The sequence below is a fragment of the Cydia pomonella genome, chromosome 7 (assembly GCF_033807575.1).
Source record: "Cydia pomonella isolate Wapato2018A chromosome 7, ilCydPomo1, whole genome shotgun sequence".
Classification (NCBI taxonomy): Eukaryota; Metazoa; Arthropoda; class Insecta; order Lepidoptera; family Tortricidae; genus Cydia; species Cydia pomonella.
The window spans coordinates 23364895-23388753 of NC_084709.1; the positions used below are offsets into that span (position 1 = coordinate 23364895).

General features: G+C 40.9%; 1 protein-coding gene across 1 annotated transcript; it reads right to left on the reverse strand.

The window, feature by feature from the left end:
• Positions 1-18346: 18346 nt before the first annotated feature.
• Positions 18347-22680, reverse strand: LOC133519465 (uncharacterized protein K02A2.6-like). The gene has a single exon (XM_061853470.1). The coding sequence runs from the start codon at positions 22454-22456 to the stop codon at positions 18347-18349; it is 4110 nt and encodes a 1369-aa protein (XP_061709454.1). The 5' UTR covers positions 22457-22680.
• Between the last annotated feature and the right edge of the window lie 1179 nt (positions 22681-23859).

Here is a 23859-nt window from a genome sequence, read left to right on the forward strand (position 1 = left end):
TCATGTATAAGTTATTATACATATTTTAATTATACAGTATGTTCAATTAAAAAAAGAAATTGTTAAGTAAATCTCATTACAGGTTTTGTTCCTATTCACCCCCGCCATCCCTATTCACCCCGGTTGACGGTACTTAAACAAAAAAAATATATTTAAATTAACTACATGGACCGGGCGGAAATTGATCCCGCAATCTTGGCTTCGCCAAAGTTAATCCCCTTAAACCAATTGAGATAACCAGATTCCAGCATCTAGCTATGGTCACCGAATTTCTCAATTCTTTCACATTATTCCAAAGGATCAACTTTAGGGAACAAATCAAATTATTTTATTTATTTATTTGTGTTTTAAGTGGTAACACTAGTATTTACTGAACTATAGAAAACCGTCCAATTCAACTACATATCGTATAATGAATTTCGGACTATGTTTAAGAAATGTTCAACTCAATTTACTCTAGTACAAACAAACTTTTATAATATTGCACAATACTGTTTACCTACAATAATACTGTTTATAATAGATAAAGTAAGAGCGAATCGCCTAGCGTGGTATGGGCATGTGATGCGGAGGGATGAAAGTCATGTGACGAGAAAGGTATTGCATTGTATTGTATTCGGGCGATTTTCCGCAAAAGGTATTACGAATGAATGTGGAGGGATGGAACGGGAGAGGAAAACCTAGGAAAAGGTGGATGGATTGTGTGAGAGATGACATGAAACGAACCCGAGTGAATGATGAGATGACGGGTGACAGAAAGATATGAAAGAAAAAGACATGCGGCGCCGACCCCAAATGAATGGGATAAGGGCAAGCGAATGATGATGATGAATACTGTTTACCTACATGATTATACAGTATTGAACTTCATAAGAGGCAAGACTGGTCATCTATCCACGCAAAAGTACTCGACTGACTCCTCCGCGGTTTTTGAGATTGCTTCAACACAAATTAATAGTATCAATATCTGTGTCGGACTGTTTTACTGTGATGGAAGTGCTATTTAGATACGAATTTTCGTTACAGTTGATTAAGTTTTAGAGAAAAAAACAGTCGAATACACAATACCAAACTTCGATTTTTAAGATTTTTACGCAACATTTTTCGTCTAAGCTGCAGTTGTCCTTATCGCACTAATTTTAGGAGTCGCCCCGTCAGCGCGACGAAGATATTCTATAACCTGATATTCTCAAATCTGAGAAGAAGCTCAGGTGGCTTTGCCTCTTAAGGTGATTTAAGTGTAACTAAAGTACCTACATACAGTCAGCGTCAAATACTTCGTAGCAGTCAAAGTAGCCAAATAGTTCGGTACACCATATATTTAGTATGGTGTACCGAACTATTTGGCCACTTTGACTGCTACGAAGTATTTGACGCTGACTGTACAATATAGGTATTAACAATAAAGGAAATTATTACACTCGTACAGTCAGCGTCAAATACTTTGTAGCAGTCAAAGTGGCCAAATAGTTCGGTACACCATACTAAATATATGGTGTACCGAACTATTTGGCTACTTTGGTTGCTACAAAGTATTTGACGCTGACTGTACTATCATTCGTACAGTCAGCGTCAAATACTTCGTAGCCGTCAAAGTATACTACGAAGTATTTGACGCTGACTGTACTAAGTTAAAAGTATTTATCTTTCTTCACTATCATTGAATATCGTTTTAGTTTGTCCTTAGCTTCAAAATATACCTACAGCTTCTGAGTGCCACCCACGTCGATGCGGGAATTTAGCATATCCAAACACACTGCACCTGGATATCGCTGAACTACTGCTAATATTGGCACATTAAACTTGCCTCAGGCGTATTGGCATTTCCTGGTGCAGTTAATAGCTTCAGAGCTTAAGGCGGTGTGTAAAACATTCAATTTGTAAAGCCTTACTTTGGTCGACTAAAAATACCGCGATAAAAAATATGCTGGGCAGTTTTTGATGTGGTTTGCTGCTGAGCTATTTAGGCCGTGTCGATTTAAAACACTCCCTTCGGTTGGGTTTTAATTTATCGCACCTCGATACGAGTTTCCAGTTTTTCGCACTTGTATCGTAATGTACTATTATAATAAACAAATAAAGTTTTCTGAATAACTTCATAATATCTATTATTAAAAACCTAGGTGGTCTTATAATGTTGCCGTCAATTAGTATATAACCATCAATATACCCTAAAATTGGATACTCGTTTGCAACAAATTTCTAGAACTTGCTAATCTAAAATAAGTTTCTGGCAAAAAATTCATTTATGGTACAAGCTTTTATTGCTGACTGTACATTTCTCCACAGGCAACTAATACTCATCGAGACAATTCTAAAAACTCCAAACACAATTAGGTTGCGTTGTTTTATCATAGAGTTCCTATGACCACCTCCTGTCTCCAACATCAGATCAGCTCGATAGTACCATAATATTTCATTGTCCCCAACTTACATATGTATGCAAATTTTCAGCTTCATTAGAAGTCGGGAAGTGGGTCAAATGTAACTAGCAAGATTTGACCATAGGTACATTGCAAGTTAATATAAAAGCTTGTAATAATATAGAATATTTATTATTATTTTCTAAATTTCGTTGTAACTCAATAAATATCGTAACAATAACACATACACAAAGATTAATTTGTTATATCGCGACTCGACTGGGAATAAAACCTCTTTAGAGCAAATTCTTTCGTGAAAAATTATCAGAAAAACGCGATTTGTATTCAGAACCGTCAATATCTACAGAGACCAAATTTATTAATTCTTGTAAAAAATATGAACTCTGAATTTCACAAACCTCACATTTTTGGCAATAATATGACACAGTATGGACGAATACCACTTAAGTTTATTGCCCGCCCTAACGATCTTATTGCGCGTTTTAGTGGCGTATAAAAGAACACTTGATGCTGGATAAGGTGCGTTTGGCTGAATATTGGCATATATACGAAGGCAATCGGGTTATGTTGAGAAACCAGTGTAATACAGACAGCGAATTTACTCAATAACTAGACCTTGATATCTATAAGTACTGAAAAAACCTATACTTCGAATTAATTGCATTAGAAAAAGTGTAAACAATATTAACGTGTCTTTTAATTGAAAACACTTTTTGAAGTCACAGCAAATATGATCATTCAGATTCTTTTGGTTTCATAAGTAATAGTTAAAAAAAAATTAAACGAACGAGCGATACGAAGCGTAGCGAATTACATTCAAGTTGGAACACATGTGTGATGTGGGGCGTTAAGGGAGAACTACTCGGTCTTGAGTATACGTTTATTGTGTCTTAAATAACAAGTACATGCCATTATATACTAACTAGGAGAGGGCACGGTCTGGGAAACTCACTTTGGGACCAGACTCCGTATAATAGTAGTCCTCCACTAGGGTGTTCAAGCCTTAAAATAATAGTGCCGAATGGCCAGTTACTTCGGAGAAATAAACCTTTAAAATTTCAAATGTAGCTGATATAATTGTAATTTTATTACCTGCGACAGCGTCTCATGGTGTGGTCGGTTACGTACCTGTTTGCCGCGTGGACGCTCGAGGTTCGAGTCACGCTCTCGAGCTCGACTATATATTTTTTTCTTTTTGAATTAATTATTTTTAAAATCAAATAGATTCAATCAGAATACAATAATTGGAAAAGTAGAGTAGTTAATATAAATAAAAAAATAATTTAACATTTAACAATATTGTATTCTTATTAAATCTATTTGATATTAAAAATAATTAATTGAACAAGAAAAAAAAATATAGTCGAGCTCGAGAGCGAGACTCAAACCTCGAGCGTCCACGCGGCAAACAGGTACGTAACCGACCACACCATGAGACGCTGTCGCAGGTAATAAAATTACTAGTATATAAGCTACATTTGAAATTTTAAATTAGTCGAGAGTGAGACTCGAACCTCAAGCGTCCACGCGAATAACAGGTACATAACCGACTACACTATGAAGACGCTGGCGCGGTGATAAAATTACTAGTATATAAGCTACATGTGAAATTTTAAGGGTTTATTTCTCCAAAGTAACTGGCCATTCGGCACTTTTATTTTAAGGGTTGAACACCCTAGTGGAGGACTACTATTATACGGAGTCTGGTCCCAAAGTGAGTTTCCCAGACCGTGCCCTCTCCTTGTAAGCTATGGCTGAACCGGCACGTCCAGACATTTCGATTTTTTTAACTGAGCTATCAGAGGATAATTTGGTACGCAATATCTTTTGTAAACTTGTTCAAATTTTAATGAAATTGAGTGAACGTATTGTTGAGGGCATCAAAAAAATTCATTAAATTATGACTGGGCTCGATCAAGGCATTACGGAGCTACAAGAACCTTATAGCAGCCCGCGGCGCTATATCTGCCGACGATAGCTCAATGGAGAAGGCACCGGGCTGTCGCCACCACTCCTACTGCCAAAACCGTGACCACGGCCTTCTACGTCGCCGCGTGAAGAGGAGCGAATACGATGCGCGAGGAGATAGCTAAATAAACTACTGTTACGCACAAACTCACTTTTATTAAACGCGATACAAAGGTATAAAAATACTCCTACAATCCCTACTGCGCGATTGAACCGCTTCTGGTTCTCTTCCGGTTGGTTTCTTCTTGAGGCTTCTGGTTGCTGGATCACTCGACGACTGACTACGATTTCTCTTTTTTTTTTTTTTTTTAACATGGCTATACTGTTTGGCCGCGCCTGGGGCCAGTAACAGCTTGTGGTGTGAGTGGGGTCAGGGACGGGGCCTGAGGGGCCGCGACACTGCCAAGTAGGAAGAAAGTAAGAAGAAAGAGAGATAGAAGTTTTAGATAACAGATGGGAGAATAGGGGGAGAGAAGTTTACAATTTTTTGTTAGCAAAAAAATAACTATGACGCTATATAAACTTAAGTTTAAGTAAATGATGAGCACTTTTAATTACAATTTTTTAGAGAACCTAGGACCTAGGGCGGAAGGCTCTGCGTGGCATTGACAGATTGACGATGATTTTCCCAGTGTGGGCGAGTACTATAATATGAGGATGGTTTCTTTTTCCTGTGCTTACTATTGGTGGTGGTAGTGTGTTCTTTTCTTAGTGTTTTTTTGATTTCTAATTCTCGGGCTTGGGCCAGAGTTATGGCATCGTCTGGATCTAATAAGACATGCCTCGGCCTACGTACACGTTTCCTGGGAGGGACCTCAGGAGTGTACACCGAGGCCTGTCTTATCAGATCGTTGCTATGTTTTTCTGATTTTTCAAAGTAACGTCGACTCAGAACTTTGAAATGCTGAGCGACCGTCGTGAGTTGATGGTCTTTATGAAGATCTTTATTTTTACATACCATGGTGCCCCGACTATCTTCCTTAGAAACTTATTCTGTAATGTTTGGAGGCTATGGATTTTATGTGAGGAGCTTTGGGCGAATGCCACTGAAGCGTAAGAGAATACGGTACGAATAGCGATTTTGTAAATGTGTAGCTTATTGTGAGTTGACATACCGCTATTTTTTGTCATTAGCGAGTGCAAGCGTCCCAAGTAGAATGAGGCACGATTTCTAACCGTGCGGATATGTTTGTGGAAATTTAGTCTTTTGTCTAGTATGACTCCCAGATATTTTGCTTCATTTTTCCAAGGGATGAGCTGGCCGCAGAGGGTAACATTGGGAATTGAGGTTATCATTTTGTTGTAAGTAGAGGTTCGGGAAAAAATGATGCCCACGCTCTTTTCAGGATTAATCTCGACACACCACAGTCTGCACCAACGTCCTAGGGCGTCAGAAGCATCCTGTAGCAGGCGATGAATCCTTACAGGGCGCGGGGAGGTGGCATAGATAGCGGTATCGTCCGCGAACAGGGCGTAATTGGTTTGAGGCAGTTTAGGGATATCATTAATATAAACGGAGAAAAGGGTAGGAGAGAGGCAGGAGCCTTGGGGAACTCCCGCACTGATTTGGTGGGGAGTGGATCTGGTGTTTTCTATTTTATATCTAAAAGTTCTGTTATTGAGGAAGTTTTCTAAAAGTTTTACAAGCCTGTTATTTAGTCCTAATTTGTGGAGTTTGTAAATTAATCCCTGGTGCCATACCTTATCGAAGGCTTTGCTGATATCAAAGAATATGGCACCAGTTGAAATGGTGCGGCCCCAGCCAGTCATCCAGAACAAGATATGTTCGACCAGACGGTGAATTTGATTGGCACAGGAGTGATCAGCCCTGAAGCCAAATTGCTCAGGGATGATCACCCTGTTATCTGTGAGATGTTGTTGTAGGCGGGAAAGGATGAGCCTCTCATAGAGTTTACCTAGGGTTTGAAGCAGGCTGATTGGGCGGTAACTTGTAGGGTCGAAACGGGGTTTGCCGGGTTTTGGGATGCCGATGACATCCGCCTCTTTCCAGCATGCTGGGAAGTGGCAGAATGCCAACGACATGTTGTAAATTAAAAGCAAAATTGTAAGTATTTGGTCAGGAAGGGTTTTGGTGATTTTATTAGAGATGCCATCTGATCCAGGTGCTTTCTTGTGTTTAAGCTTTTTAATTTGAAGTTTTAGTTCAGTTAGTGTTATAGGGGGAAGGGGAGTTGGGTCTGGCGGGTCGGACTGTTTCTCAGCGATGAAATTAGAGACCATTTGTATATGTTCTGGGTCAGAAGGTTGAAGACTTGGGGAGCACTGGGCCTCCAAACTTTCGGCTAAGCACTCAGCTTTATCTTGGTCTTCAAATGCAGGAGGTAAGCCGTTCCCTCTGTTAAGTGGAGGCATAGGTGTAGTATTGTCCGTTTTTAGGGACCTTGCAATTTTCCAAAAGGCAAGGTGACTAGGAGAGATTTCTTTAAGTGTGTTGTACCATCTGTTGTTTCGCCAAAGTGCGATTTTGCGCTTTACATTTTTGATGAGTCTGTTTAATTTATTTTTGTTGTCTGGGGAAGGGTAGGCATCGTATGCTCTAACAGCCGCATTCTTCTCCCTCACCAGTTCAACCAGGTGTTCAGGGAGACGCCATCGGTGGTCATCCTCCGAAGGTACCTGCCTGGAGCACTCGTTTATGATGTTTTTGAGGCCACCGGTGAGTGAGTCGATCGCGGCGTCTATTTGTTGAGTATTAGTTAAGCCCTCCCTTCCGATGTTATACAAGGGGCAGTCATCCTTTTCTAACTTTTTGCTCACCCTTACCCAGTCTGTTATAGTTTTTGGAGGCGGGGTGTACGTAGGGTCAGGTCCGAGTGCTATTATAACCGGACGGTGATCAGAGGTTAGTTCGTGGAGGACTCCGATTGACCTTAATTTAAGTGATATGCCTTTAAGTAATGCTATGTCTAAAATATCTGGTCTGAGGCCCACTGTAGTTGGATAGTGAGTAGGCTCGAGTGGAGCTAATATGTCCACTCCTAGTCTTTGGGTGTAGGTGTGGAGCCGGCGACCGTTGGTGTTGTCAACATTACAATTCCATAGGGTATGTTTCGAGTTCAGGTCACCGGCGACTATGACGGAGTCGTCTATTTCGAAAAGCGTTGTTAGGTCCTCAGATGTTATGGAGTTATTGGGAGATAGGTATACGGAGAAGATGGTAACGGGTCTATGGCCTGCAAGGGCTATTCTGCAGCCAGAAGCCTCTATTTGATTTAATTTGGGTAATGTAATAGGGGATATGTGAAGGGCGCGTCGGTGGTAAATGAGGGTACCCCCTTTTTCGCCTGTGGTTCTGTCATTTCTTATTAATGTATAGTTAGCTATTCTGGGATCGCGGCGGCTAGGTTTGAGGAAGCTTTCTTGTACTAACAAAATATCTACTGCATGGGTACGTAAAAATAAAGCGCTTATATTCGAATCTCGTAGAAAAGGAACACCCTTACGATAAGGAGATAAGACGCGTTTCGATTCGTTCCGAATCAAGCCCTCTGATTGGTCGGTTACTTGATTCGGCTTTGTTCGGGTCAAATCGTGTTATCTCGTTATCGCTTACATGACTATAACTATTACGAATATCTAATTATCGACTTAAATATTGCATAACACGCTAACTCGGTTACTAGGTCAGTGAAACAAAACAATAACACCTGTCCGACTCGCTTACTTCACGAATTTGGGGGGCAAATGTTACTCGCGTCCGCAGGAAGTACCCACCACTACCCTGCACGTGTCCCCTGGGTGGTGCTAAATGAGTAACGCCTTTTCCATAGGCAACAAGGCAATCAGAGGCTATCAGAAAGTATTTACACAATGGCGAATACATGCGATATTTCTACACCGAGAGGCTGCTCTACCCAGAGCCCTCAGACAAGGGATGTCGGACCATCAGTACGCATTCTGCAACTAAACATAGAAGGTATAAGTTTAGCTAAAAGTGACTACCTGTTAAAGGTACTAAAGGAGTGTAGGATTGACATTGTTAACATTCAGGAGACACACACAAGGGATGACGCAGATCTTGAAAGAAGAGCAAAATTACCCGGGTACACCTTAGTTAAAGCCATACACCATCCCAAACATGGCATATCCACCTTTGTCAGGTCAACAATCACGGATGTGCAGTTTGTCTCCGCTGGCGCTGAAGATTGTGTCTACTACATTGTCATATTGGTGGATAACATCTTTATAACAAATGTTTACAAGTCCCCGAGCGCTTCATGGTCTACAGAACTGTTTCCCATCCAACAACATCCAAGCGTATACGTCGGCGACTTTAACAGCCACCACACAAACTGGCGATATGTAACAGTGGATGCGAATGGTGAACACCTAGTCCAATGGGCGGACATACACAATTTGCACTTGGTCTTTGACGCTAAGGATAAAGGCACTTTTCATTCTGCTAGGTGGAAAAAGGACTACAATCCTGATTTAGTGTTTGTGTCCAGGGACCACCTCGATCGCCCACTCCCTTGTAGCCGCTCAGTATTGTCGAATTTTCCCAACAGCCAGCACAGGCCCGTATTCGTGGAGATCGGTGCAAAGATACCTCTAAAACACTCGATGCCCCTACCGAGATGGAATTTCGCTCGGGCGGACTGGAACAAATTTAAGGAACACTTGGACCTGAATCTGTCCTCAGCCAATTTGGAACCAGTAGCCTCCAACTACAGCTTTTTCAGCGAACTCACCTTCATGGCGGCAAAAAGTAGCATACCGAGGGGTTTTAGGAAAGAATACATACCAGGATGGAGCCCTACAAGCGAAGACCTCTACAAAGAGTTCCAGACCACAGGCCTCCCCACCACTGGCGCCAAACTACTTGCTTCCCTAGACGAGAGTCGTAAAGCTAAATGGGAAGCTGCGGTGGAAGGCATGGACTTTAAGCGATCCAGCAGAAAGGCCTGGAGAACGCTAAACAGTCTCACCGGAAAGCACGCGCCTAATGGCACAGTATGCCCGAGTGTCCACCCAGATTCCATTGCATCCAGAATGGTAGAGCTCACGCGGGCAAAACGTGATGTTGTCTTCACAAAGAAAATTCGGAAAGAACTCACAGCGCTCAAGAAGAACTCACCACTAAACCATGAGCTGGCTGGACCTTTCAGCATAGACGAAACCATCAATGCCATCAAGCAACTCAAGAACAATAAAGCTGCTGGCCCCGACAGGATGTTCAATGAGTTTTTAAAGCATATGGGACCTCTTGCGGTTAACTGGCTTACAGCTATGTTCTCAAACGTTCTAGAAAATAATATCCTGCCAAAGGAGTTTAAACTAGCAAAAGTGGTCGCAATGCTTAAACCAGGTAAACCTGAACACCTTCCCGAAAGCTACCGACCTATTGCTCTTCTTAGCTGTACGCTCAAGCTGCTAGAACGCCTTCTCTTAACACGGATAGAACCTTTCGTGGAGCCTGTAATTCCACCTGAGCAAGCTGGTTTTCGAAAAGGCAGAAGCTGCGTCGACCAGGTCTTGTCACTCACTAACCACATAGAAGCCGGATTCCAAAAACGCCTAAAGTCTAGTGCAGTGTTTATCGACCTCACAGCTGCCTACGATACCGTTTGGAGGCAAGGGTTGATCCACAAGATGCTGACAGTAATTCCTAGCAGACAAGTGGTCAACCTAATTTCCAATATGCTGTCTGAAAGAGTCTTCGAGGTTTTCCTGGGTAGCAAAAAGAGCCGAAAACGCAAGCTTAACAACGGCCTGCCACAAGGCTCAGTCTTGGCACCAATACTCTTCAATTTGTACATCTCTGACCTTCCACGCACAGACTCTGACAGGTTTATATATGCCGACGACATCGCACTCATTACCCAGAGCAAAGATTTCGAATCGGGAGCCCAAACATTGACATCGGACTTAAGAGCCCTGGCCGCGTATTTCAGAGCGTGGAGACTCATGCCAAGCACGTCCAAGACTGAGGTATCCTGTTTCCATCTCACTAACCAGCTGGCCGGATACCAGCCAGCTGTTTATATGAATGGCGAAGCTCTTAAATACACCCCCTGTCCCAAGTACTTAGGTGTCACCTTGGATAGATCACTGACATTTAAACACCACTTATCAAAACTCTCACAGAAGGTCGCCACGAGGAACAATCTTCTCCACAAACTTCGCGGCACGAGCTGGGGAGCCTCAGCTGATTGCCTACGCACCTCGGCCATCGCGCTTGTGTACTCGGCAGCAGAATACTGCGCACCAGTGTGGCTTGAAAGTGCACATACCCATACATTGGACGTTAAGCTTAACGAGACCATGCGTTGCATCTCTGGCACTATCCGATCTACACCCGTACACTGGCTGCCGGCATTGAGTCACATTGCGCCTCCTCACCTCCGACGACTCCAGGCGTTAAAGAGGGAGGCTGAGAAGATCACGAATAACCCCGTAATGCCTGCCCACGAGGAATTCTGCCGCCCACCCCCTCGGCGATTAAAATCCCGGAATCCACCCTGTACTGCAGCTGAGAGTCTGAGCAGCTTTAACATTTCGGATAGGTGGAAAGCGGATTGGTCTGCTTCGGCAACACAGAACAGCCATATATCCGACCCGACTAAAAAACCACAAGGGTTCGACCTTCCTCGGAAAATCTGGTGCCGCCTGAACAGGCTGAGAACCGAACATGGCCGCTGCAATTCAGCCACACACAAATGGGGATGGACGGCTTCCCCACTTTGCGAATGCGGAGAGGAAGAGCAGACCATCGAACATATTTTCCAGCGCTGCCCACTCTACTCATATCCTGGGCCTCCTGAGGACCTAAACATCGTGACACCTGACTTAGTTGCCTGGCTTACCAACCTCAAGGCTACACTCTGATTGCCCTCAATAGAATGCCATACGATTAAATAAATAACTTCACGAATACAAAGCCTATTGTTCGCCCGCGCTCGGAACAATAGCCCGTTTCTCGACGGTTTACGGCATGCTATTATCTAATAGCTAGGATTACGATAATATGACCTATATTAGGGTGTTAAGCAATTCACGCTCTACGATTATATGTAACATTCATTAGCCTAATTAAAGTGATTACTGCGATAATAACCTAAATATGTGCGTCTCATAGTACAATTGAGCGTAATCGAATTCTGTACGGGAAATTGACTGACCAATCACGATCGAGATTTTCTGTCTCTCTGTTTTTTACCTTTCCTTGTCTTTATTTGCGTGTGATTGGCTATAATTATGAACCAATGAATAAGCTTTCTTTATTTTCTTATTCCTTCGTCCATCTCGCTCTTCGAATAAGGAATTGGGATTTAGGGTTTGCGTGACCTAAATATCGAATAATACCTGATATAACGAACGATTACATAATTCTTATGTCTAATAACAATCTAATTTTCTGCTTGCCCTACCTAACGGATAAAATCTTTATTTCGAATACAGCCTTAATCGTATTTCAACTTAATTAATCTTAGCGTCATCTAAGTTTCTGGTCGCGTCGCTAACAAACCTAGATGGCTAAAAAGCTATATTTGAGGGGGACCCTTGTTTGCAAGAAAGTAAGGTCGACTTTGCTATCAAATGAAAGTGCTCGGTTTACATATTTATAATTTTTCAATTTTTAAATTCCCCAATTTAAATTAAGCATTTAAAATATGAATTAAGCAAGATAAAAACGAAATAAAGTAAACATAATATAGGTATTTGAAATTTAACAACAAACATTACGACTTACCACAGATACAGTTTATTTTAATCTCTATGGTGACTTAAATCTATCAGTTAAGGCCTCCACAGACATTGCAATAAATCGCACGCGGCTATCAATCCATTGCCGACTAAGTTAGGTGCAAAAAATTCAATCGCTCATATAGGTATAAGGTATTTGTTTGTATCGGTCTATAAGATATTTGTAATATGGGCCTTGTTGCTTGTATCAAATTTAAAATAAAATAAATAAATAAATATAGTTTTTGGAAAACCATAAGTCCTCAGTTCGGGGCAAACGACCAGTTTAAAACTGAATGAAAATTTTGTTGATGTACCTTTCAGGGTAGGTACCAATTTAATTTTAAACCCCATGGCGATTATCCTACGTAACGCCCACTAGCCCTGACCGGACATCAAAAGCGGCCTTTGAACTTTAAAAAACATCAATTTAATTATTTACTTAACATTTATAGTACAAAAGATGGTCTTAATGCCATAAGGAGGTAGAACCTCTGTTACAGTGGAACCTCGATAGTACAAATCTCAAGGCCAACGCCAAAAGGTTTCATCTTATGGAGGGTACCGTAAAACTCCGTTTCTTCGCCGGGGATACCTTATCATCGCCTATTTTTATTAAAGTTGAAATTCTCGCCTAGTTTTTTGGGCAGGTTCTACAAATACAAATACTTTAGTCGTCGAACATAGGTGTATACGACATGATAATTATTGCATATGATGGTTATACCTTTGCTTGTTTCAGTATGTCGTACCCAAGGGCAAAAGAAATTATGTTTCATTGATAATATCGATTAGCATGCAACATGCACTAAATTACAAACAGAATTAAATAGAAAGTCTGTCTACAAAAAACGACTAAATAGGAAGTGTTATAACTACCTAATTCGTTTTTTGAGCTTACCTAGCCAAGATACGCGTATATCTGTGAGAAATTTTCAAAAATGTGACAAATCCTATAGATTAAATAGGTTTTTATTGGCTTTTGTTCCTCTTCAAGAGGATTCGAGTTAACAGTAGGAATGAGGTTCGAATAGAGGTAAAATCAATGAAGTTTTTTTTATTTAAAAACTTATTAAGTCTGGTTTTTCGAGTAAAATATTATACTGGATAACCGTTAGGGGAAATGTTTGTTTCTTTGTCTTAGTGAGGTTAAATATTTCGAGTTAGGTATAAAGGCTTTGTGCTTTGAAGAAAAAGGAACAGCTATTTATTTCGTGTTAACGAGGATGGCGCCTTATCGAGGTTCTGCTGTATTAATAGTTCGCATTCACACCAATTAATAAGTAGGAAGTCCGCTTTGGTCTACTTACTACACATCTCGGACGGTTGGTTGAAAGGTATTTTTTAGTAGAATGTTGCTAAGTTTTGGGACTAAAACTAGTTTTTATACTAATTACAGTTTAACAGGCCTGCACAAACCAGCGGAGCACAGCGCAAGTCTTATTAAATTTATCAATGTATATTTTTGAACAGCCTCAGTTAAATAGTATTAAGGTCAAGTGCGAAGAAGACCGATTTTTTTTTCTGGGAACTCCGTCATAGGTCCGATCTTTATTCCTTCAGCGATAGTTCTGAATTAAAATAAACGTTGCCAGTTATCTATCACATATTTACATATTTCTGTAATTGGAGTATATGTACAGTCACGTCTGAAAATATTGATACGAAAAATGTGTCAAAAATATGTATACACTACCTTAATATATGGTCAATAAAGTTGTGTATTGTGAAGGTTGGAAACCTTCACAGTCTCTTGATAGATAACTGGCAACGTTAATTTGAATTCAGAATGAAATCGCCTGCAGATCCTTTATTCCTTCAGCAGGGCGATAGTTCTGAATTCAAATAATGCCAGTTATCAATCACATATTTACATATTTTTGGCACATTTTTTCGTATCGATATTTTCAGACGTGACCGTACCTACAAAGCTTATGAATCTAATTAACCTTACCCATGTAGCGTGAATTTGTATTGATCGTTGAGAATTTACATTTAAACAATCCAATAACTTTTGAAAGGTTCCCTTTTCAAAAGGTATTGCATTGTTTAAATGTAAATTCTCAACCATCAATACAAATTCACGCTACATGGGTGGTTTGACATATTAAAGGGGGAATTATTCCACGGACTAGAGTTGAATATTACTGAAGCCGAAGTTCACTGCGGTTCCCGGAGTTCGAGTTAATGAAAAGTTAATTGCTGTTTGAGTGCGATATAGTTTCAGTATCTGAAGAAGGCTATCACGTGACAAAGGTAAGGTAAAACATCTTTTTGTACTCCAGCACATAAATCTGTCCATTAATAGTTATTTACAGTACATATGGTGCTACTTCTCCGCAAAGGAAATTCGTAACGAGTGGCGATAAAATAAAACACGACCGAAGGGACTGTTTTAAATCGACACGAGTTGCGAATTTCCTGGAATGGGGAGGAGTCGACGCAGACACATTTTGGCCACAAAGTGTGGTCGGCATGTGCACACATTGTTACTAGAATGCGACTAATTATCCCAAAATCATTCGTTCATTTTGTTAGTGTCAAATGGGAACTGTCAATGTCAAAAATAAATAAAAATAAATGACGTACATTAAAACACCATCGCTAAAAAGGATTTACAAGACGTAAGTATTTATTGTTTGCATTTATATTACAATATGGCCTATATTTTTATGGGGAAGTAAACTGCTCGAGTGAATTGATTAACTAAGTCTAATTTTATCAACGCGCCACCACATTATCTTAGTTTAGCCAGAAATAAATTATTTACTACTCAGTGCATGTGTACATAACTACAGTATTTGATGCATTGTTAATGCTCCGATGCATATACTATACGTCAATAATAAAAATAACGCTCAACATACTACTAAACCTGTTAGTTCGGATGTAAAAATATGGTTTAAAGCTGAGAAATATTCCAGTCACAAAGTAGTCGCAATGTGTGGACTCTGTGTTTACAATAATAAAAAATAGAAAAAAGTCAAACGTATGGGCATAGCCATGGTAAAAATTATAATAAACAAAGCTCAGAGCTTCTTTACGATTTGGATAAACGGCTGGTTGATATTACTGGGGAAAAAAGACCTGGCAGCTTCCTCGCTCGACGAATAAGCGTTTGCGATTCAGCGAGGAAATGCCAGTATCTTTGGCACCATGCCCCAGGGGCCCTCTTTAGATGTAGATGTTTAGTTTTTAATTAGTTTAAGTTTGTATTGTACCTATATTTACATTTAATCTAATTGTTTCACACACTGCACGGAATAAAGCACTAACCAGAAAAAAAAGGAAAAATATTATCTAAAATATCAATACCCAGAGAGGAAAATGACAACATTTGTATGGAGTCGCAGACGTCCATAGGCTACGGAGTCTGCTTACCATCATGCGGGTCGTATTTTTGTTTGTCAACGACGTAGTATAAAAAAATGGAGAAGCGGTCTTCCCCTTTCCTGTTAATAATTACGCAACCAAACCTGCGCTAACATTTTTTACGAGTGTAGTAAATATAAAATTTTAATTACTCAAAGCTACACCTTTGAACTGATTCACATCAAAGTCCGAATGTGTTAAAAATATTTGTATATTAATATTGAAATATATTTTCTCGGCGAATGATTAGTAAATAAATGTACACGGAGCCAGCCGGGATATAAATTGCAGGGCACCATATTTTTGCCGCGTAATCCCGTTTCCGAGCGGATTTGGAATATAATTATACAGGATGTCTAATTGAAATGGAACAGTGAAGGAAAGTCAGACACTATACAGATTTTTTTTTTTGAACACAAGGCTTATTTTTATAGATAAGAAAAACCGGAGCCGTCACTGTTGACAACGGACAGATAAATAGACAGAACAAAATATAAAATTTTGACAAATCATATTGACGCCCCTTATTTAATAAATAAAATTAATTTTAGAACTCCTCGTTTAATTAAACACACGACATCACAAACTCTTTCACATCCCCTTTACGCGAAAAAAATATAAAGCGAATTCCTTCATTGATAATAATAATCTTTTCTCACACATTGATATGTTTAATATTCCATTAGATAAGTTTAAGTCTGAAGTTTTGAGTGCTTAGAATAATGTTTAGAGTATTTTAATTTTTTTTTAATTATTTTCTTTTTTTTTTTTTTATGCCGACAAATGCTTGTTCTGTAGATATAGTTGTTATTCCGTTCTGTTTTTTTTGTATATATGCTAGGAGTTAGTGGCAACTTCATTGGTTTATGTATTAATTAATATTACTATTTATAAGAATTATTGTACCGATGTGCCCAAATAAACATTAAAACAATAAAATCTGAACCGGGCCCCGGGAAAATATGTATTAAAAAGCGGAATTACTGAAAAGGAGTATTTACATACACTTTAAGAAACAGGACCAACAGAAACTGTCTACAATCAAACACAAACGGTACCTATTCTCTGTATATTTAGGTATTTAAATAAAAGTAAACAAAATCTACCCACAAATGGCTCCTTAAGCCAGAAGAGGGATGAAAACATTACATGATCAAATAATGTAGGTTAAAGTCAGGTCGTTCAGCTACAGATCCAGGAGGTTTTGTATTTGATTGGTTAACCATACGAGTAAATATTACAACTACCCGAAAATGTACAAATTGTTTGTTTACTTTTATTTAAATACCAAATTGCACTGTATTCTTATTAAAATGGCATTTGTTTTCTAGTATTAAAACAAGCCTTAATTATCTACTTTAAGTCTAAAATGAAAATGGTAAATGTCTTAATAGTTACTATTATGTTTGGGAGAGGACACTGACTTCTGTAACACAGGTTTTTACCTAGCTCAGAAGTCAGGGACTTCCACACTAAAATGTACTTCCCTTAATGCCAATAAAAAAATATTTTATTATTATTTAATACCTAAAGGTCATAAGAGCGTAAATAGGATTATAAAGAAAAACTTATCTACAAACTCAGCTTCGTAGTTTTTTTTTTTTTAATTTATTGAATTGAATTTATTTCATAAATTTCATAAACATCAAATTACATAGATTTCCTTAAATTAGAAACTCTGCTTCCTAAATAGGTATAACCTGTACTTTAGGGGAAACAGCTTAGGGCTTCTCCCCAAAAATTTAGTTGCAGGAGATGTTTTATTTATATAAATTTTAGATAAAAATTGAAAAACTTTAGTATCATTAATACTGAGAAATTTAACTTATAAATCTAAACATGTGTATGTGTGTGTGTGTGTGTATGTGTGTATGTGTGTGTTTATGTGTGTATGCAAAAAGAGAAAATGAATATGCAGAAATGTTCAAGAAAAGTTCCTAGAAACTTTGATCTAACGTAATGATCTGATTTTCCCTATGTGCCCCAGATTTTATACAACCTGTATATATGTATGCCTTGTTAATATCGGATTACCTGGCAATTACTGGATTTACGTTAAAGATATATTATAATAACATGTCATCATGTTTCATTTGCGCGAGATACAGCTTTCTGATTTAATCATTATAATTGTCATCATTTTAAGCTTATGCAATTAGTGTTTAAATGAAATAAAAGCTTAAATCATGTGCATGGTAGATCCTTCTGCGTAGATGTGCACGTGCATGTACGCGTTGTAATACAGAGATATTATTATTTACTTATTTAGATAAGATGAAATAAGAAGAATTTATTAGTACAAAAAGAACATAAATCATTATACACAAATTAATATATAAAGGAACAGAAAATTGTGTTAATAAGTCACACTGCGTGACGCTAATTTTCAGTGAAGCCCGGTAAGACTTAAACTAAAACTAGACTTAGGTGGTACGTGCGTGCATGCGTGTGTGTGTGTGTGTGTGCGTGTGCCGTGCCTTCTTTCCTCCAGAACTTGCTCCAAATTTATTTATTTTAATTATTATACATAGCCGGTCAAACAAGTTTGCCTACTTTGAGCAGGCAGACTAACAGTATAGACTTATATGATTCATTTTATCTAAAGGTTTTTTTTTTTCAATTTATTTGTTATAATTATCTGCTGTAATGAGAAGGGTATCTATATAATAATACATTGTTGGACCCTGAGAAATAGGGATGAAGGGGGTGGCGTCCGACTAAGGGTTGCAGAAATAACACACGTCCGTTCGTTACAGTATTTAATCGAGACAAAGAAATCTAGTGCTACCCACTTATATGTTAGCTAATATATTTGGCTAAGTACCCACATACATCACACCTCCCCACTTAATCATGAACTACATTATACACTATAGCATTTATATAATACTACAAGTACCTTAAACTATTTATAACTAATCTATCTCTAGTCTATGTCTACGACTTGGCAACGGCCTAAGCGCCACCGGCGATCGCGCTGGTAGCTGAGGACGTGGGGAAGGATTAGCCGTAACAATTTCATCTGACGTTTTACTAGGTTCCTCCTCTCTTACTGTCTCGGTCCCTTCCTCCCCCAGTTCCACCAAACCACCCTGTTGCACCTTGGGACTCTCTAATTGTTCAGCCTGCTCATCACCGTCGGCCCCCCGCTCCGTAGGACACGGAATGCTCGATAAAGCTGATCTACGCCTTATTTGGTCTACATGTCTAACTAGAAGTCGGCCGTCTCCGTTATCTAGGGTATACCGACGTGAACCCTCCTTGCCTACCACAGTACCTTTAATCCATTTATCGGCGCCGGTATAATTTCGCGCCCAAACGGTATCTCCCGTTGCCAAGTTCCGCTCCGAGATGGCGCTCTGAGCGGCCTGCACCTGGCGGCGCTGCGCGTCACGTACCCGGTCTTCCAGCCCGCGATCACTACGTAATAAGTCTAACCTCGACCGTAAATTTCGTTTTTGTAGCAGCATCGCTGGGGTTTCTCCCGTGGTACTATGCACGCTATTCCTGTACGCAAGCAGGTAAGTTTGTAATGCCATGTCTACATCTACCCCGTCTCTAAACGCTTTCTTTATCGCCCGTTTACACAACTTTACCGCTTGCTCCGCAGCTCCATTGGACGCCGGGTGGTACACGGGTGAAAAAGCCTGTTCAATTCCATTTTGAGTTAAGAATTGTTTGAACTCTGCGCTTGTAAAAGGCGGTCCTTGATCTGAAACCACGACTGACGGTAATCCAAAGCGAGCGAAAGTTGCCCTCAGTTCCCTAATTACGGCGGACGAGTTTGTGCGTGACATCTCAAACACCTCGATCCATTTTGAGCTCGAGTCAGTGAGTATTAAATAAGTCCTACCTTTGTATTGTAAAAAATCTACATGAATCCTAGTCCAGGGCTGCGTAACGTACATCCATGGACTTGGCGTAGCCCGTGGCGGTGCGGCGGCCTCCGCTGCGCATGTCTCGCACGCCCTACACAACGCCTCCACATCCGCGTCTATGTTAGGCCACCATACATAACTACGCGCCTGTGATTTCATTTTAACAATACCCATATGACTAGTATGCAACTGCTTAAGGATCTTTTCTCGCAACGCATTGGGAATAGTCATCCGATATCCCCACATCAAGCATCCGCGGTCAACATATAACTCGTGCCGTCTTATAAAGTACGGCTCCATCTCCTCGTCTGGGCAACTAGCCGGCCACCCCGACTGCGCGTATGTGATCACCCTACTCACTATCCTATCTCTGGCTGTCGAAACACGTACGTCATTATTAGTTACCGGTAGAAAGCTTTCCACGAAATTTACGTAAGTGACTTCCTCTTGTCTGTTCAATCCTCCCTCTTTTCCCTGAGGTAACCGCGATAGCGCGTCCGCACAGTTCTTTTTCGAGGCAACATATTCTATTTGATAGTCGTACCCGGATAAAAGAACCGCCCATCGTTGTATGCGCGAAGCTGCCATTACCGGGATCCCGACCTTATCTCCAAAAATGTACGTAAGCGGCTTGTGATCAGTCCGTAATATAAACTTGCGACCGTACAGGTACTGGTGAAATTTACGAATTCCGTAGACAATTGCTAGCGCCTCCCGGTCTATTTGTGCGTACGCGCGCTCCGCCGCTGAAAGCGTGCGCGAGGCATACGCCACGGGCCGCTCCCCGTGCTCCGTGGCGTGCGATATCACCGAGGCCACCCCTACTCCAGACGCATCACATGTCAAAATCAGTGGTAATTTTTCTGAATAATGCGTTAGCACTTGGCTCGACCCGAGCGCCCTCTTGATTTCTTGGAAAGCCGCCTGACACTCCCTATCCCACACGAACTTAACTCCACTTTTTAATAAATTATATAATGGTGCCATTATACTACTTACATTACCGACAAATTTCGCGTAATACATAACCATTCCTATAAAGGCCCTTAATTCGGATACATTACGTGGCGCCGGCGCGGCCTCGATGGCCTTTACTTTTTCTGGGCAAGTATGTATACCGTCTTCACTAATAACGTGCCCTAGATAATTAATCGATTTAGCAAAGAAAGCGCATTTATCTTTTTTTACTCGCAACCCGTAAGCTTGCAGCCGCTCGAAAACCTTGACTAAATTGTCAATATGCGATTCCGTATCGCTGCCCGTGATAATCACGTCGTCGAGGAATACGCCTACATGTGGCAAATCTGCAAACATTTGTTCCAAGCGCCTCTGAAATATACCTGGGCTCGAGGACAATCCATACACAAGACGATTATAACGAAATAACCCCTTATGAGTATTAATCACGGTGTATTTCCGAGAATCGTCCAGTTCAAATTGTGCGTAGGCCTGGGATAAATCGATCTTACTAAATCGCTTCCCTCCGTACAGGCGCGCCAACAAATCTTCTACCCTAGGTAACGGATATCGATCGACTTCTAGCATTCTATTTAAAGTTAGTTTGTAATCAGCGCAAATTCTTACATTACCGTCCTTCTTTACAACCGGGACTATGGGGGTAGCCCAGTCGGAGCGGTCGACGGGGGTGAGTACGCCGTCGCGTACCAGCTGCTCCAGCGCGCGCTCCACCGGCGCGCGCAGCGCGTACGCCAGGGGCCGCGCGCGCAGGAACACCGGCCGCGCCCCTTCCCGCAGGTGGATGCTCACGCGACCGCCGGTAAACCGCCCCAGACCATCCGCGAACACGTCACAAAATCTGGAACTGAAATGCGCCAAGTTAAACTCATTGTCATTTACCTCAGTACTATTCACACTGCGCGGTCTGCATGGCGTAGGTATTGGTATATTTAATTCCGCCAGCCATTGTCTACCTATCAATATGGATTTAGCATTTTCGATTACATACATCTCCAAATATTCCTGCCTATCTTTATATTTTACCAGTGGTTTCACTACACCCACCGGTTTTACAAGCTCTCCAGTGTAATACCGTAATCTAACATTACTATCCTCTAGTATTAACTGAGAAAACAACTGTTCGTAAATTTTTTTGCTAACGCATGATATCGCACTGCCTGTATCACATTCCATGTCAAGGTCAATGCCCTGCACAATTATTTTCATAAAAATGGGTTTGTAATCCGCTGCCCTTAAGTTATTAACATGTATGATAATTACCTCGTCACTCATGTCACTGTCCTCACTATATGTTTTCCGCTGACTGGCCATGTTCATCACGTCCACGCTGTGAGTATCCACCATTAATGGACACACCCGCTGTAAGTGTCCCTGCTTGTTGCACACCTTGCACACGTAACGGGTGAATCGGCAGGTTTCCGTGCCGTGCGTCCCGCCGCAAGCGTTACAGTGTGTGTCACGCCGTTTTCCCGCCGACGCCGCCGCTTGCCAGCCGCTGGCGCGAGCACCACGACCAGCGCTGGCGCCTCGCTCTGCGCCCCGCGGTTGCCATGCTCCTCGCGCCGCCTCGCTCCGGCGTCGTGACGAACTCGCCGATATCGCTTGACAAGACGCCGCCGCACTTGTCCCGTCGCTAGCAGGCTTTCGCGACCCTTCGACCATAGCGGCGTCCTTCTCAGCCGCTTCCATACTAACTGCCAGATTAAAAGCTTTAGTGAAATCTAGCTTATCTTCAGCAAAAAGCCTTTGTCGAATGGTCTCGCTGTGAATTCCACATACAAACTGATCCCTTAAACTTTCTTCGAGCCACGCCCCAAAATCACACGTCTTAGTCATTCTTTTCAAAACTGCCACGTAATTAGACATCGATTCACTGTCTCCTTGCTTTCTATGCCTAAATTTATAACGTTCTGCAAGAACACTGGGTTTCGGTTGCAGATGTTTTTCTAAAATGGTAGTTAGTTCGGCGAATGTTTTTGAAGTAGGTTTATCCGGCGTACATAAGTTGACTAGGAGCTCATAACACTCGGCACCAATCACGGTCACTAACGTAGGCACTTGCAACTCAGCTTTAATGTTGTTACACAAGAAATACTGTTCAAGTCGTTCTACATATAACCGCCAATTGTCCGACGCGATCTTAAACTCGCCTATTTTGCCGATTGACATTGTTATTTTTTCACCAACACAACACGCACAGTACACGCACAAAAGGTCCGAACGACTCGTCGCCACTGAGAAATAGGGATGAAGGGGGTGGCGTCCGACTAAGGGTTGCAGAAATAACACACGTCCGTTCGTTACAGTATTTAATCGAGACAAAGAAATCTAGTGCTACCCACTTATATGTTAGCTAATATATTTGGCTAAGTACCCACATACATCACAGACCCCAGCTGCGGTTTGATTAAGGATTTCTTTATTAAAGTACACACTTTCAAAAGCTTTTTATAATCGGTTGCAAAGCGGAAATTGCTGTTAAATTCTTGTAAATCTCCTCATTAACCGGCGGAATTGGTTTTGACGGCGAAACTTTAATTACTGAGTAAAGGATTTCAGCGGGGGTCAAAATTAATAAGACTTTATTTTTGAAACCGCCGGACGGAAGCCGTGGCTCCGGGCGTCCTGTACACTCTTGGCAACGGTCCGTCCTAAAGAGAGCTACGAGCGGTCGGGTTGAGCTGGAGCGAGGCCAGAAGGTGAGCTGAAGATAGGAAGGCGTGGCGCGAGCTTGTGAAGGCCCTTTGCACCTCTGGGGTGCTCTAGAACAACAACAACAACATAATATTTTTTTATTTACGTACACGCGCGTTGCTCGCTTTTATTAAAAACACCCTCTTCAGCGAAAACAAATCGTAAATTATAAATTATTGCGATTTTTGCATACAAACGCTCTCGACTGTGTCCTCCCTGGATTTTTAACCTAGAGCAATGATTTTTTCAAATAAGATTAATATCATTAATATCTGTGCCGCTATGTTTTGCTTTTGTGGATAATTTATTTTGCAGAAACTTACAGCGCTTCGAAAATCGCAAAAACGGCTCAATTGAAATGGCTGCACAAAGAGGCGCAGTATACAAATATGACAACAAATATCCAAAAAAATCAAAACATAGCGGCATAGATTAATTCTTCCTATTGCAGTTTCCTATTCCATAATGATTGGTTGCGTTTTGGAGGAGAAAACAGTCGAGAGCGGAACCTCGTTTTTTGAGATTTTTGTGTCCGAGCTGCAGTTGTCCTTATCGCACGCACGCACCGCAGCGCGACAGAAACATAGCTTCAAAAATTCGAGATTTGAAAAGTTGCTCGGATAGTATTGCTCTTAAGTCAATCTATTATTAATATCACGGTTAAGATGGAAAACCAGCCCGTTTAATACACTGAACTATTATTGAATGAATTAATTAATGAATATTTTTATTTCATGTAACCCATGGACACATATTTTTATTAGTAGAACTTACAAACTAAGGGCTTAGTAAGGTACAGCAAACTTTAATTTATAATAAGACAACACTGATGGGGGAATGCAATCCCTCGCAGTGCGACAAGTAAGGACAGTCAACCC

Excerpts from the sequence above, each read along its gene's own strand:
- LOC133519465 (XM_061853470.1), bottom strand. The coding sequence starts at position 22,456 with ATGTCAATCGGCAAAATAGGCGAGTTTAAGATCGCGTCGGACAATTGG.